Source organism: Fukomys damarensis, unplaced genomic scaffold, assembly GCF_012274545.1.
Source record: "Fukomys damarensis isolate Sample0158 unplaced genomic scaffold, DMR_v1.0_HiC HiC_scaffold_17, whole genome shotgun sequence".
Taxonomy (NCBI): Eukaryota; Metazoa; Chordata; class Mammalia; order Rodentia; family Bathyergidae; genus Fukomys; species Fukomys damarensis.
Genome location: NW_022900929.1, coordinates 17,859,305 through 17,874,995, shown reverse-complemented (window position 1 = coordinate 17,874,995; position 15,691 = coordinate 17,859,305). Strand labels below are relative to the sequence as shown.

Sequence of the window (15,691 nt, the reverse complement as noted above, 5' to 3'; positions counted from 1 at the left end):
AGTGATGCCGCTGTCTGCTTTTTAAGCACAAGGTCCCAAGTTTGATCCTGAGTACCAAAAAGAATAGTAATAGTAATAGTAATAATAATAATAATCCAAAGAAAATAATTCCATTTAAAATGAAATTTAAAAATAAAACTAAGGAGGTGAAAAGTTATACACCGAAAACTACAAAGCATTGCTGAAAGAAATGAAGAAAACACCAGCAAATAGAAACACATTCCACATCATAGATTGGCAGGTTGGTTTTTTTTTGTTGTTATTTTACTGGGGATCAAACTCAGGACCTTGCGCTTGCAAGGCAGGCAGTGGAACCACTGAACTAAATCCCTGGCCCTTGGCAGGTTTGACATTGTAAAGATGTCAATATTATCCTAGTAATTTACAGATCCAAAACAAGTCCTATCAAAATCTCAAATGGATTTTTTTTTTGCGGAAATAAAAATCCATCCTAACATTACTACCAGCTCCACAGAAATAGAGAGTTATAAGGGCACACTGTACACCACTACTTGCTGATGAAACACAGGGGTCTCCAGCTGCACACAAACATGGAGCTCCAACATGGGCTGCACTGGACAGCCCTGGGGAAATAGTAGGGTCCACTTCTAAGAAAGCTCTCCACTGGGCAAATACAGATACACACAAAGTAGGGTGGAGGTTACCCAGGGCAGGGGAGGGTAAGTAAGGTAATGGGTGTGTAATGGGAAAAGTTTCTATTCTAGGTAATGTAAAGGGTTTGGAAAGGGTTAGGTGTAGTGTTGTGCAACGTGTGAAATAATGCTGTAAGGCTGTGGGTGTCCTACTCATCAAAGGAGCTAAGTTAGCCTGAGTTCTTTTATATGTGTTTTAAAAATTAAGTTTATTGGTACAGTTTAGATATACATAATGATCACATTCATCAAATGTAATTTGCTTTTATGTGTATTTTATCACAATTGAAAAAGAAAAAGCCACAGGGCATGGTGGTGCATGCCTGTAATCCCAGCACTTGGGAGGTTGAGACAGGAGGATCAGTGCAAGTTTGAGGCCATCCTGGGCTACATAGCAAGATTCTGTCTCAAAAAAAAAAAAAGAATTAAAAAAAAAAAGCTACCCTAAAATGCCCCAAAGGAAAAAAATGTGTAAAAAGAGTGAAGATGGAAGTCTTACACTTATTGATTTAAAATTTATGACAGGGGTGGGGATTTAGCTCAGTGATTCCGCCACCTGCCTCACAAGCACAAGGTCCTGAGTTCGATCTCTGGTACCAAAAAAATAATAAAACTTTATGACAAAGCTATAGTGATAGAAACAGTGCAGTACTGACATGAATCAAATAGACCAATGGAATAAAAAAGAGAGTTCAGAGATAAACCCTACATATATGGTCCTGTGATTCTGTTACTGCTATTTGTTTCTATTTCACTGATTTTTGCAGCATTGAGGATTGAACCCAGGGCCTCATACAGGGCCTCACACACGCTAAGCAATTATTGTACTGCTGAGCTACATCCATAGCCCTTCTTATTTTAAGATAAGGTCTCATTAAGTTGCAGAAGGACCCAAGTTTGGGTGTTTTGGGGTTTTTTTTGTTTTGTTTTGTTTTTTTGGTACTGGGGATTGAACTCGGGTCCTTGTGCTTGCAAGGCAAGCAGCGGAACCACTGGGCTAAATCCCCAGCCCAAAAGGACTCAAGTTTGATCCCCGATAACCACCCCCACAAAAGTTGCCCAGTCTGGACTTGAACTTTCAATCCTTCTGCCTCAGTTTCACAAATAGCTGGCCAAGTGTGCACCACTGCACCTAGCACAAAACCATTCAATAGGGAAAGTCTTTTTCATAAATGGTGTTGGGAAAAACTAGATACCTACATGTAAAAGAATGAAAATGAAAACAGGAAGTCAATAAAGAAAATCTACAAGACAAAAAGCTGTTTCTTTGAAAAGATCAACAGAATCAATGAGACTTCATCCAGGCTAAGGGGGAAAAAAGTTACAAACTGTGAATATCAGAGAGTAAAAAGGATATCACTACAGGTTCTATGGACATTAAAAGGATAATAAAAGAATACAATGAACAGCTCTATGCTCACAAATATGAATGACCAATTTATTGAAAACAACCATCTTCTAAAACACACTAAAGAAATGAAATTAATAATTAATAATCCTCAGCCAGGAATGGTGATATGTGCCTATAATCTCGGCACTCGGAGGCTGAAGCAGGAGGATGGAAATTTGAGGCCAACCTCAGCAAATCAGCAAGACTTTGTCTCAGAATAAAAAAGGGCTGGGGATGTAGCTTAGTGAGAAGGCCCTGGGTTCAATCATCATACTACAAATTAATTAATAACCATAACCCCCCAAAACAGAAAACACCTGGCAAAGATGGGCTTACTGATGGATTTTATATACAGTGAAATATATTTTCAAAAGGAAGGAAATTAGGTAAAGTACCTGGAATAGACAAATTCAGAGACAGAAAGTAGAATGGATATGAGAAAATGAAAAATGGAAATAAAATGTTTGTAAATGGGGAGGGGAGGAGGGGGTGAAGGGCTGGGTTAAGGGGAAAAAATGAGAACCAAGACCTGTCATGTAAAGGTACAAGATCCCAATGATGAATGTAACTGTACTGTATACCTAAAATGTACCAATAAACTCAATTAAAAAGAAGAAAAAAGAAAGTAGAATGGTAGTTTCCAGGGGCTGGGGAGCCAGCCGTTTGTGAGTACAGAGTTTCAGTTTCACAAGATGTGAATGTTTAGGAGATTGACTGCACGGTGTGAATGTACTGAGCAGGACTGAAGTACACACTGTAAAATGGTTAAGGCAGTAAACTGTATGTGTGTTTTACCACAGTTTTTTTTTTTTTTAAGTGGTACCAGAAGGCAGAGCTGTGCAGCTCTGGCTGGGTCGGAGCAGGCCTTCAAGAAGACTCACAAACCCGTCTCCCACCACCAGCACACACATCGCTCGCCAGGACCGGATTCCAGAGCTGGGCCAACTGGCGTTGGATTTGAGCTCTCCCAGTTTAGAGCTGTACAACCTCTGACAAGTCAGCCAGCTTCTCTATGTGGCCTGCAAAATGGGGCATGAGCAGCATCCTAAGTGCCAGGCCCCTGTGAATGAGTTTATATTACACATAAAGAATTAAAAGCTCTGTGCCACCATTAGCTACCATAACCCTTCCAGTGTTGTCGGCACCCCACCCCGCCATAAGATCTTAAAGGGACAAGGTTACTCCCAGCAGCCTGAAGGTACTAAATTCAATTTCTTCTTAAAATCACGCTGGCTCTGGGATCCCACACAACCATGCACCAAAGCTTTAAAAATGCAAGTCCTCGGTAGCTCTGATGCCACAGACTCAGGACACTGGTTCTTGCTGATCACTCCCTGGCCCCCACACCCAGTCTCAGCATCTGAGAAGCCAAGCTGGGGCCCAGGAGTCAGTACCTCGGGGCCCACGAGCAGCCCACTCCCTTCTTTGCAAGTCCCAAGGGCTTTGATCATCACAGCTGAGCTGTGCACCACCACGACCCCCCCACCCCACACACAGGGAGCCTGTTCCCAGCACCCCCGCACACACAAACAATGGCAGACAGGAACTTCTCCCAGGGACAAGCCTGAGCCAACTTGTGGCAGCAATCTGGGTGCTACCTGGTAGCAGGAGAAGCTAAGAGCCGTGCAGGGCATAAGGGCAGTCCTTCTTGACCACAGCTCCATGGGCTGTGCAGCTTTTTAAACTAAGAGTTATCTGAATGGAGTACCCGGCAACAAGACCTCCTATATATAAGTGCAGGGCTGCTGCTCCAGGGTGGGGCATCAGGGCTTTTCCTGAGAGCAGGGTTGTCTAGACTTCAGGGGCCCCTTTGTGCATCCTTTCACTGATCACAGCTCATAAAACCAAGCCCAGACAGGAGGACCTCCCAGCAGTGCCCATGAGGGTTGAGGCACTGGGCCTGTATGAACCCCATCACCCTGAGGGCCCAGCTGCTGGAGCTGAGTGGGACAAGAGTTCTCCTCACTTGGCTCTTGTCCTGCCAGCCCCAGCAAACAGCTCATGCCCTCTGCTTTCCATGCGGCAGGAGAGAGGACCATGCGTAATCTTCTTGTCATAGCTAGAGAACATACGCATGCTGGGGCTGGAGGGCTCCACGCAACCTTCTCATGGAAATCCGGGACTGCACAGGGCAGGGTTTGGGGCAGGTCACTAGACTGGCCTCTTTCAAGCTCCAGGGGAGCTCAAGCCCTAGAACTCCTCCTTCCAGCAGCCAAAGGGCCCCTCCAAGACAGAATCCTGGGGGGAGGCCAAGTCATCTCTGTACCACCCCCACGCTTACCAGTGACATCACTGCCCTCCGCAGGACATAATGCTCCTCAAGCAGGCAGTGACACCACCATAGGGAGTCCCCAAAACTCCCCTTGGCGAGGAGAGAGAACAGGGATCTGCGCTTCCTCCTCTGACCCCACTCGCTAGGCTCTTTTAAAGTTGGGGTAAAATATACACAACATCAAATTTACCAGTTTAGCCATTTTCAGTTATGTTCAATTTAGCAGAATTAAGTATATTTACATCACTGCATACCCATCATACCCATCACCACCACCATCACCAGAACTTTTTAATTTTGCTAACATGAAATTTTGTCCCTATTAAACACAACTCTTCATCCCCACCTTTTCCTAAGTACATTGTGCCCTCCTGAGCCCTGTCCAGTACCATTCAGCCCTCTGCCTCTGATATGGTTCTCCAGGTCCAGGGGCACCCTGTTCTCAAGGTTCATCCAGGTTGTGGCATGTGTTAGAAGTTTTATCTTTTTGTGTGTGTGTGTGTGTGTGTGTGTGTGTGTGTGTGTGTGTGCGTATGTGTAGGGGTGCTGGGGATTCAACCCAGGGCTTTTTCACTGAGCTATATATCCCCAGTCCTTTTTTCATTTTTTGAGACAGGGTCTCACTAAGTCACCAGGTTGCCCAGGTTGGGCTGAAGCTTGTGATCTTCCTGCCCATAATGCTGGGATTACAGGTGTGTGCACCACAAAGAATGGCCTTACTTTTTGAGGGTGAATAATATTTCACTGTGTGTATATAGCACATTCTCTGTATCCACAGTGGGTTGTTTCCACCTCTTGGCTATGGTGAATACTGCTGCCGTGAACACAGGTGTGCAAACATCTGTATGAGTGCTTGCTTCCACTTCTCTGGGGTGCAGACCCAGAAGTGAAACTGCTCCCAGAGATCACATGGGCTTCCCAAACCACTGGCCAGTAAGCTCTGGCTAGGGTTATTCTCTTTCCCTCCATTTCTCTCCCCTTAAACACAGCCCTGGCAAATACAGCAGCTTTTAGGATCTCACCCAAGTCTTCTAAGACAGTGATCCCCAGTTTTTGGCAGGGACTGATCTCATGGAAGACGATTTTTCTACACATAGCGGTTGGGGCTACATAATTGTTTGGGGATGAGTCAAAGGAGCCTGTGCCCTAGATCCTGCACCTGCACAGTTCGTAGTAGGTTTCGTGCTCCTGTGAGAATCTAAAGCCACTGCTGATCTGACAGGAGGCGGAGCTCAGGCAGTATTGTGAGCAACGGGGGTGGCAGGAAACACAGATGAAGCTTCACTCCTTCACCCACCACTCACCTCCCACTGTGTGACCTGCTCGGAATAGACCTTGGACCACTACCAGTCTGTGGCCTGGGGAATGGGGGTGCCCTGTTTTAAGGCCAAGAACGGGCCCCTGAGAAAGCACTGCCCGGGGAGCCCCAGGTTCTCCTTCAGGTTGCAGGATGGCCCCCTTCTTTCCCTCTCTGTCTGGCCCCTGCTTTCAAGGTGAAGGAAGTTGTTCCTGTGGACACCTGCTGAAGCCCTGCCAGCACTGCAGTTCTGTGACTCCAAGTAGCTTGGAAAACTCCCAGGCCAACCTAGTGGACACGGGGACAGTGGGGGAGCCACTCAATGTGCTGCTGGCTGCAGCCTGTCCCTATCAGCTCTTTGTATGAAGCCTCAGCCCTCCAGCTTGTAGCACTGGGACCCTGCCCTTGGGTGCCAGGTGCTGGGTGACACCCTAGATTTGGATTCCCCTCCCTCATCCTTCCTCTTCCCACCCCCAACTAGGGCCCCAGGCAGGGCTGGGGGTCCTGTCTCCCAGGTCCAGCTCTGACTACACCTCCTTGGGGTGGCTGTGGCCCAAGCCTGATGGGGAGAACACTGACCTTCAGGGTCTCCTGATTCTTATGCATGAGGAAAGCCACCATGGCTGCACAGCTGCGACTGATGCCCTGTGTGGAAAAGACCAGAACAACAGAGCCCAGGTGGAGGTGAATTTCTGCAGAAGAAAAGAAGGGAGTGAGTAAGGGGTGGAGTTGTACACAGTCCTCTCCCCTGTGGTACTGGGTGGCTGTCAGAACAATGGCCTTGGAGGGCCTGTGGTCCAAGAGTGAGTTCTTAACAAGTGCTCCAGGTCCGGGGCGAGTCACATGGCTTCTCTAGGACACTGTCTAGTCAGCACAGGGGCTCCTCAGACCTGGCTGGCAGCTCAAGAGAATCCTGCCTGGGCACCAGCGTCATCAGGCCAAGACCTTTTCCTAGCTGTCCAGGCTTCTTGCCCAGAAAGCCCTGCCACCAGCTGGCCTAAGGATGACAAGACCACTGCTCAAAGACAACAGGTGGCAGCAGAGCCAGTGCAGGCCAGATGTGGGCAAGTTCCTCTAAGCCACAGTTTCCTCATTGGGTAAGCATGTTAATAACATACCACCTTCCTGTCCCTTATTCTATTCTGTGCTTAGCCCAGTGCCTGGCATAGAAATACCAGCTCTAATCCTGTAACCCCTGTAACCCCAGGCTGGCCTGGGAGTCCCCAAGAACTGAGGATAAACATACCAAGTGCAAAAAAGTCAGACTGTCAAAGCTGGAAGAGGAGTTGGAGATGATTAAGACCAACCCCCTCATGGCACAGATGAGGAAACTGAGGCACAATCAGTGAAGGGCTGGCCTAGAGCTATCCAGTGAGGTGAGGCTAGGGAGAGGCCTCTCCCTGCCATAAGGCTCTGCCATCTCAAGTTAGGGCACAAAGAAATCTGAGACTTGGGTCTTAGTCAAGTGACAGTGGTGATCTCCTGGGCAAATAAGGGACAGTGACTACAGTGCTGTTTCCGATTGCTTATTCACTGCTCAGGCCAGGGGTCCTGTTGGTGCCAGGCTGGAAGCATGGGGTGGGGCTCATGCCTGACTCAGCCTTGCTCCCCCAGACAATCCCAAGACTGGGGGAGATGAAGATCCACTCAGTGAGTTAAGCAGCTGGCGCGTATCACTTGTGCAGAGCAGAAGGCAGAGGGGCACTGTGGATGTCAGGGCTGGAAAGGCCTTGGGAATCTTCCTCCCCATCCACAGGGCTGACCAGGGCTGGACACAGAGGCACTCCAGCACAGCACAGGCCTCCATGACACACGTACCCACAACCCAAAGGGCGTGGCAGTCTAGCCAGGGCCAGAACACAGGCAGCTCGGCCACAGTCTGTGTTCTCTTCAGACCCACTACCCGCAAAGGAAGCACCATGGCTGCTCACATTGCTCAGGGCCCATCCATACTGGGCCAGGTGTGGGAAGGCCCTGCCCTCCCTGTCCTGAGCCCTGGGAGTCACACCAGGGAGAGGCATGAGGAGGAGACACCACAGCCTACCTCCTAGATAAGGGTCAGGGAATGCTCCTTACCGATGAAGTGACAGAGGTGGCGTAAGAAGGGAAAAATCTTGGATTCTGAGGAATCTTCTATCTGGATGTGCAGAAGCCTGTCAGGGTCATCCACGAAACTAAGCAGAAGAACACAGGTAACTGGGCAGACTTACCAACAGCCCCCTTATGGCAGCCCCCGTCTACACTGCGGGACCACAGGGAAAGAAAACGGGGCAAGCGGCTGAGCTTCTCCCAGAGAGTAGCGCGATGTGGATTGAGTGGGTTCATCTGTGGAAGGCATTACCAACCTGGATGGTACCTACGAGGTGCCCAGTAAATGTGACATTATTATTATTATTATTAATCCCAAATACGGTTCCCCGCTAGAACATGGTATAAAAATCATTAAATGAGAGTGGGAAAACATAGCTATTGACCCTGGAGTGGAGCCTGCTGTGATGAGTGCTGAGAGCAAAACGAGGAGATGGTGCTGTGGCTGTCGTAGATGCAAGGGTTAGAGAAGGCTTTCCCAAGGTGACGCTGGAGCACAGTGACAGAGGTGAGGGAACAAGCCCAGCAGGTATCTGAGGACATGTTCCAGGTAATGCAGGAGGCAAGTGCAAAGGCCCCAAGAAAGAACGTGGCTAACAGACCTGAGAAACAACACAACAGAGAAATCAGTTTCCTGGACAAGGGGGAGAGAAGAGGGCTGCAAGGTGTATGGCCGCCTGTGCGCAGCCTGGCCCCATGCCTGGCGTGCCGCGAGCTCCTGATGGATCCAACACATGAAGGCCCTAGCTGCTGGTGACATTTGGGAGCATGCAGAGCACCGTGGCGTGTGGCTCCTGAGGAGCGCTCACTGAGATGAGTACAAGCACAATTCCCCATCCTTCCCTCCCTGCCTCCCTCCCCAGCCATCCACCTCTCAAATATTCACTCAATGCCCATCGTGTGCAGACCTTGGGATGGACCCTCCTAGATTCAAGGAGCTCCCATTTCCATTGACTAGGTGTTGGGCTAATACTGAGGAGGACAAAGCTCCACAATGGAGAAGGCATTTGAGAGAAGATCGAAGGGTTTGTGATAAATACATAAAATCCTGTATACTATCAGCAGACAGAAACGGACATTTGGTTTTTTTTTTTTTGGTTTGGTTTGGTTTGGTTTTTGGTTTGGGTTTTTTGAGACAGGGTCTCACTATGTAGTTGAGACTGATCTGGAACTCACTGTGTAGCCCATGCTGGTCTCGAACTCACAGTGATCCTCCTGCCTCAGCCTCCCGAGTGCTGGGATTATAGGCGTGCGCCACCACGCCTGGCAAAATTACAAGTTACTTTCTTTTTTTTTGTTTTGTTTTGCTTTTTGGTTTTTGGTACAGGGATCAAACTTGTGTCCTTGTGCTTGCAAGGCAGGTGGTGGAAACACTGAGCTAAATCCCTAGCCCTGTTTGTTTTGTTTTGTTATTTTTATGAGACAGGGTCTTGTTATGTAGTTCAGGCTGTCCTTGAACTCACTATGAAGCCCAGGCTGGCCTCAAATTTGCAGCAATCCTCCTGCCTCAGCCTCTTGAGTGCCAGGATTACAGATGTGCACCACCATGCCTGGCCAGGCTCTACTCTTAAACTTTGTCATCTCAAAAATCTTATTTAGGGCGAGGGATTTAACTCAGAGGTTCCGCCGCCTGCCTCGCAAGCACAAGGACCTGAGTTCGATCCCCGGTACCAAAAAAAAAACTTATTTAAACAGAAATGTATCACATGTGACATTTTAGATTTGGTGTTTTCTTTTTCACTCCGCATTAATTCCCTGGAGATCCAGATTGTGTGTAGCAATAGTTCTCATTGCTGAGGATTCCATGGTATGTGTGTACCAGTATGTCACACTGCTCCCCTGTAGGCCAGCTGCTGCAAACAAGCATACACAGGTTTTGAAGTAAATATGTCTTCATCTCTCTAGGGTAAGTGCTCAGAGAATGCCTTTTCAGAGCAGCAGGTTCAATGATGATGACGATGATGACAACGACCTTTCCTTTTTATGAAATATCGGTAATTTTTGGTCTTCTGACTTTTCTGATCAGTTTGACAATGGCATATCAATTTTTTTTTTAAGTCCCGGGGATCAAACTCAGGACCTTATGCTTGTAAGGCAGGCAGCAGAGCCACTGAGCTACATCCCCAGCCCTGGCATATCAATTTTATTGATCTTTTTGAGAAACAGCTTTTGGCTTCATTGATTTTCCTCAATTGCTCTGTTCACTTTTTATTTCTACTCTTATCTTTGTTATTTCTTTTTTCTTGCTTACTTTTTCTGATTTTTAAAGATGGAAGCATAGGTCTTTAACTTGAGAGTCTTTTTTTATACTGCAGACATTTAGGTTATAAATTTCTTTCTCTGCAGTGCTTGAGCTGCATGTCAAAATTCTGACATGTGGTATTACGGTTGGATATGATACACCAAAAGGGCTTAGCTGCTGATGGGTGTTAAGGAAGTGATTCAGTCAAGAGGCTCCTAACTTCATCAAGTGGATTAATCACTGACAAGATTGTAATTTGATAGTATTAGTGGGAGGTGGTGGAAATGGGTGGGGCCCAGCCGAAGGAAACGGTTCATGGGGTATGACTTTGAGGACTATCCCTGGTCCTCAGCTCTTTCCTCATTTTCTGCTCCCTGGTTGCCATGAGGTGAGCGGCTTCCCTCTGTTCTATCCTTCCACTACGATGTTTCCACCTTGGACAGAAACCTTTGAAACCATGAGCTGAAATAAATCCTTTTTTTTTAAAACTAAGGGTTGAACCCAGGACTTTGCACTGAGCTACATCTCCAGCCTTTTTTCTTTGAGTCAGGGTATTACTAAGTCACTAATGCCCCAGCTGGGCTTGAAATTTTGATCTCCCTACCTCATCCTCCCAAAGTGCTAGGATCACAGGCATGCACTACCATGTTTAACGTCTTTATTTTTCCTCCCTCAGGTATTTCATCTTAGTGACAAAAATATGACTAACACATGCATTTGTATTTCCATTCAGTTCAAAACACTTTGTAAATTCATCTTGTAATTTCCAAACATTTAGGTTTTTTGAGATAAAGATATTATTGGTTTCTAACATAATTTCATTATCAGGGAACCTAACTTTCATAATACTTCTAGTTTTATGGCCCAGCATGGTCTATCTTGGCAAAGATATTCCATATTCTATTGAGAATATGTATTTTTTGTTTTTTGTTTTTTTTGGAGACAGAATCTTGCTTTGTAGTTTAGGCTGGCCTTGAACTCACTATGTAGCCCAGGCTGATCTTGAACTTGTGGCAATCCTCCTGCCTCAGCCTCCCAAGTGCTGGAATTACAGGTGTGTGCCACCATGCCCAGTTTATCTTTATATCTAAAGAATATTCTTTTAGACAGCTTATGGATTTTTTTTTTTTGTACCAGGGATTGAACTTGGGACCTTGTACTTGCAAGGAAGGCAGTAGAACCACTGAGCTAAATCCCCGGCCCCTATGGCCTCTTTTTAATTGAGTTATTTAGGCTATTTATATTTATTGTGATTATTGGTTGAAATCTATCATCTTGCTATTGTTTCCTATTGATCTCACCTCTTGTGTTTTTTTAATCTTCCTTTTCTGCCTTTGAAATTATTTGTTGCAGTTCCATTTTATCTTCCTTGCTGTTTTATTCATTGTATATTTTTGGAGTTTATTTTTCCAGCAATTGCATTTGAGTTTATAGAATGTATCTTTTAACATTATGGTCTGCCTTCAAGTAATATAAAGTACTTCCTGTAAATATTATAAGAACCTTGGAAGTGTATGCTTCTAGTTTCCTTTTTCTAGCCTTTGTGGACCTAAATATTACTTCTACATATATTATAACCCCAAAATAATTATTCTGGTTTCTTTGTTAAGCAATTATCCTTTTGAAAGATTTTTTTTAAGTTTTGTTTTGTTTTAGATATAGTCTTACTATGTAGTTCAGCCTGGCCTTGAATTTACTATGTAGGCCAGGCTGGCCTTGAACTCACGACAATTCTCCTGCCTCTGCCCCCCAAGTGCTAGGATTACAGGCATGTGACACCACCCCTGGCTTGAAAGGATTTCAAAACAAGGGAGAAAGTATTTTATTCTTATCCACATAATTATTACTTCTGGAGATCATCATTCTTTTTATAAGGATTCAGGATTCAGATTTCCATCTCGTACTATTTTCTTTCTGCCCAAAGGACTTCCTTTTACATTTTTATTTTTAGTAATACAAGTTGATCACTGATGAATTCACTCAGCTCTTACATATAAATTTTTTTTACTTTTTGAAAGATATTTTTCACTAGTCATAGATTATAGGCTTTTCAGGGCTTCCCCCTTTTTTTTTTTTTTTTTTTTTTTTTTTTTTGTATCAGGGATCAAACTCAGGACCTTGCACTTGTGAGGCAGGCAGCAGTGCCACTGAGCTAAATCCTACAGTCTTCTCAATCTCATTGTTTCAATGTGAAGTCTGCTACCACCTGATTTTTTTCCATCCTGATCTTATTCCCTTATACTTAGTATACTCTATATGCTCTTAACATTTTTTTCTGTCTCACTAGTTTTAAGCAATTTCATATAATTTTCCTTATACAGGTATTTCTATATTTGGGTTCTGCTTGATTCTATTCATTTACAGGTTATACCAATTTTGGCAACATTTCAGCCATTGTATCTTTAACTATGTTCTCTGTTTCTTCAAGGTCCTCCTGTTTAGGATACTGGAAGCTGTCTTAAGCTCACCACCAAAGTTTTACCCATAGTCTTCCTTTCTGTGTTTCATTATGGATATTACCTATTGTTATGTCTTCAAAGCTGCCCATTTCTTCTTCTGTAGGGTCTTACCCACTGTTAACTCCATCCAGCACACTTTTTGTCTCAGCCACTGTATTTTCTACCCTAGTCCAGGGCTAATTTTTCCCACTGCTGAAACAATGTTGTTCTGTGTACTCTAGTTGACATGCTGTACATAGGGGTTTTTCACTTTCTTTTGTTGTTATTTTCCTGATTCTAGGGATTAAACCCAAGTTTTTCACACTCAACTACTTCTAGCTTTGTGTGTGTGTGTGTGTATTTTTATTGCCCAGCCTGGGCTTGAATTTGTGATCCTCCTGTCTCAGCCTGCCAGAATCCTAGGATTATAGGCATGCACCACCATGCCTGGATATAGTATGAGTTTTGTCCACTCTGGCCTCAAATACAAACTGCCCCTGGCCCCATGTAATCTTGGGATTGCACCACCTGTTCCTTCCTAGTAGTTATGCCCCAGACTTTAATAGTTTCCTCACATGCATGTGCTTATAAGTACTTAGCTGAATATACAGCCAAGCTCTTGCCTAGGATTTATCTGAAGGCTGAGCTGGAGAAGCTGCTTCCACATTAATTCACATTTTCATCGGCAGGGTTCAATTCCTCGTGACCTTTAGGGCTGAAAACCTCAGTTCCTCCCTAGCTGTTGTTTAGAGGTCTCCCTCAGTTTCCTGCTCTGTGAACCTCTCCACAGGGCAGCTCATAGCATGAAGTCATCTAATCTCAGAAGTGACTGGTAGCCCTTAGAGGTGCGTCTGTCAGTACAGCCCACACTCAACAGCATAAATACCAGGAGGTAAGTACTTCTCTGTGCCACCATCGTAATTATGCATTCTGTGTTCTAGTTTCAATAATCATCCAACATCACTCCTCTGAAAAGGTCTTTTTGCTCTGGTGCTTTTACTGCATTCTCTCTTTAGTCTTCAGCAGTCCTACTGTGAGCCTAGAGGTGATTCCTTTAGCATTAGCCTGCTTGGAGCCCATAAGACTTCTTGAATATGTGGCTTGTTGTACCTCATCAATTTTGGAAACAGTCATTATCTTCTCAGATACCATTTCTAACTTGCTCTTTCTTTCTTTCTTTCCCAAATCAGCAGCTTCCTTGTATGAATAAGCAGCACCAATATCTGGCCTCATCTCTCTAGTTTTCTTCTTCCTTCCACGTTTTGGCCACTAATTCCTTATTGCTTTCTCTATCTCTAGTACATAACACAGAAGAAAGTTTTGTATTTTGTCCAGCCTCTTCTAGTTGTTCTTGCTGAAAGGTTGGCCTTTTCTCCTCATCCTCACTCATCACAAATTAGTTCTCTATGTAAACTTTTAAGAATAAATTGCCTAGTTGCATACAAGTAATTCACTTTTTGACTGAAATCTTTTTTAATGTATAGGCTAATTTAGACAGAATTGTCATCACTACATTAGCCCTCCTCTCCAAAAATGTCTTCCTAATATCCATCTTTTAATATCCCCCTCTTAAAATGTTGTATAGGCCTGTATATTTCTTAAGTTTATTTCTAGGAATTATATTTTTCCCTATTACAAATTGGGTCTTTTCTTTTTTTTTAGTCATTGTTTTTATACCATTAAAACAAATTTATTGGTTTTATGTGTTTTGTTTTGTTTTTATTACCAGATGCCTTGCTGAACTCTTGTGTTTTTTCTAGAAATTCTGTGAGGTAAGTCTTTATTAACTGATTAGGACTGGCAAGGGCAGAGTGTACAGGATGGGTCTTGGTGACCAAAACTGGACATGGCTAGAAGATAGAGGCTGATAAATTAGGCTGTGCAGTGCTTTCCTGCCCACTGAACAGTGATGAGAGTGTATCACTCTGTGTGTGTGTGTGTGTGTGTGTGTGCGCGCGCGCGCGCATGTGTGTGTGAACTCATGTGCATGTGTAGCACCAGGGCAATTCTGTGGCAAGGAAGAATTTCTAAGGGAACTGAAAACAGGCCAATCAGTGTAGAACAGGATACTTTGTACCAAGACCTTAAATACCAGGAAACCTTTACTTATGCTGAGATTTAAAGGACAGTGTGAGATTCTACTTAGGGACAGAGAATGCCAAGACCAGGCAGGCAGAGGTAAAAATCAGTGCTGTCCCTGCTTCCCTGTGTGCAGACTGCCATGAGCCCTTTTGACTCTTCAGATGTATGGCACTAGGATACTTGAGTAAAGAAACTATACTTCGCCTTAAATTAAAAAAATCAAGAGTACCTCTTTTACTTACAAGGGACTGGTCTCCATGGAGACATTGACATGTGCATTGATTCTCAAATCTTTCTGAACTTTAGGGTTGCAGGCTTGGCTGAAATCGCCCAGGAAGATCTTGCCTGGTATAATTTCAATAGGGTATGGCTGGAATGCATCCAGTTCCTAGGATGGGGAAGGAAATGAGCTGTTATGAGCACAGACCCCATTGTCTCTTGAAATGTGACTCCACAAACGAGCATAGAAGAGGAACCCCAGGACAGTGAATGAGGCTGAGTGCAGGACTTTCAAAGAGCCTGAAAGAACTTGGATGAGGAGTGAAAGGGTGGGTCAGAGCAGAAGGACTGAAACATAGCTTCACCTATCTGTGCCTGGCCATGCGCACAAATGTTGGAATCCAGGACCCTGTGGCCAAACCTTCAACAACCCAGAATGTGTCCAGTTGGGATGAGGTGGGATGGGGAGCATTAATCCTTCTGTTACCATGGAGGCATCAGAATTTAAACTTCTTAAACATACAGTAGAACTCTTCGCATACAGACTATTTGCCACTAGGAAATGAATTCTAGTGAAGCGACTGAATGTACGAAGAGGTAGCAACAAGAAGACAACCATTTACGTACAAGCGTACAGAAGCCCACACATACCATCACTGCCGACAGGCAAGCCCCAAAGCCCACCATGGAGCCTGGGCTGACCCTACCCAGGGGGCCCAGCCTGCTGGAGCCATGTGAATCACCATGGTCCCACTGGGAAAAAATTCCAATAAATGCCCACAACCCATCCATCAACTTTCTTCCTGCTATATTCCAAATCAGCTTTCTGTTCTGCAGCTACATCAGTTTGGCTGGGAAGAGGGTATGACATGGATAGAGACATGGTGTCTTCTCAAAGCACCTACTTTGACTATGACAGGTGATACAATAGAAACAAAAAGGAATCCCAGCAAACATGTCCACACTGAGATTGTCTTCTCCCAAAAGTGCCTCCTCACTCCAGGATTCCC

General features: G+C 45.0%; 1 protein-coding gene across 8 annotated transcripts in view; it reads right to left on the bottom strand.

Annotated features, from left to right (window-relative positions):
- Styxl1 (serine/threonine/tyrosine interacting like 1) overlaps positions 1-15,691 on the bottom strand; it is a 46,684-nt gene that overhangs the window by 4,897 nt on the left and 26,096 nt on the right. For 7 of the 8 annotated variants that reach the window (XM_033764877.1, XM_033764881.1, XM_019206744.2 and 4 more), the window contains 3 exons: positions 14,705-14,850; positions 7,689-7,786; positions 6,192-6,304 (listed from right to left, as the gene is read on the bottom strand). In XM_033764877.1, the coding sequence (XP_033620768.1) occupies positions 6,192-6,304; positions 7,689-7,786; positions 14,705-14,850 (357 nt within the window). The remainder of the gene's footprint in view (positions 1-6,191; positions 6,305-7,688; positions 7,787-14,704; positions 14,851-15,691) is intronic. The other variant, XM_033764879.1, reaches the window with a different exon arrangement.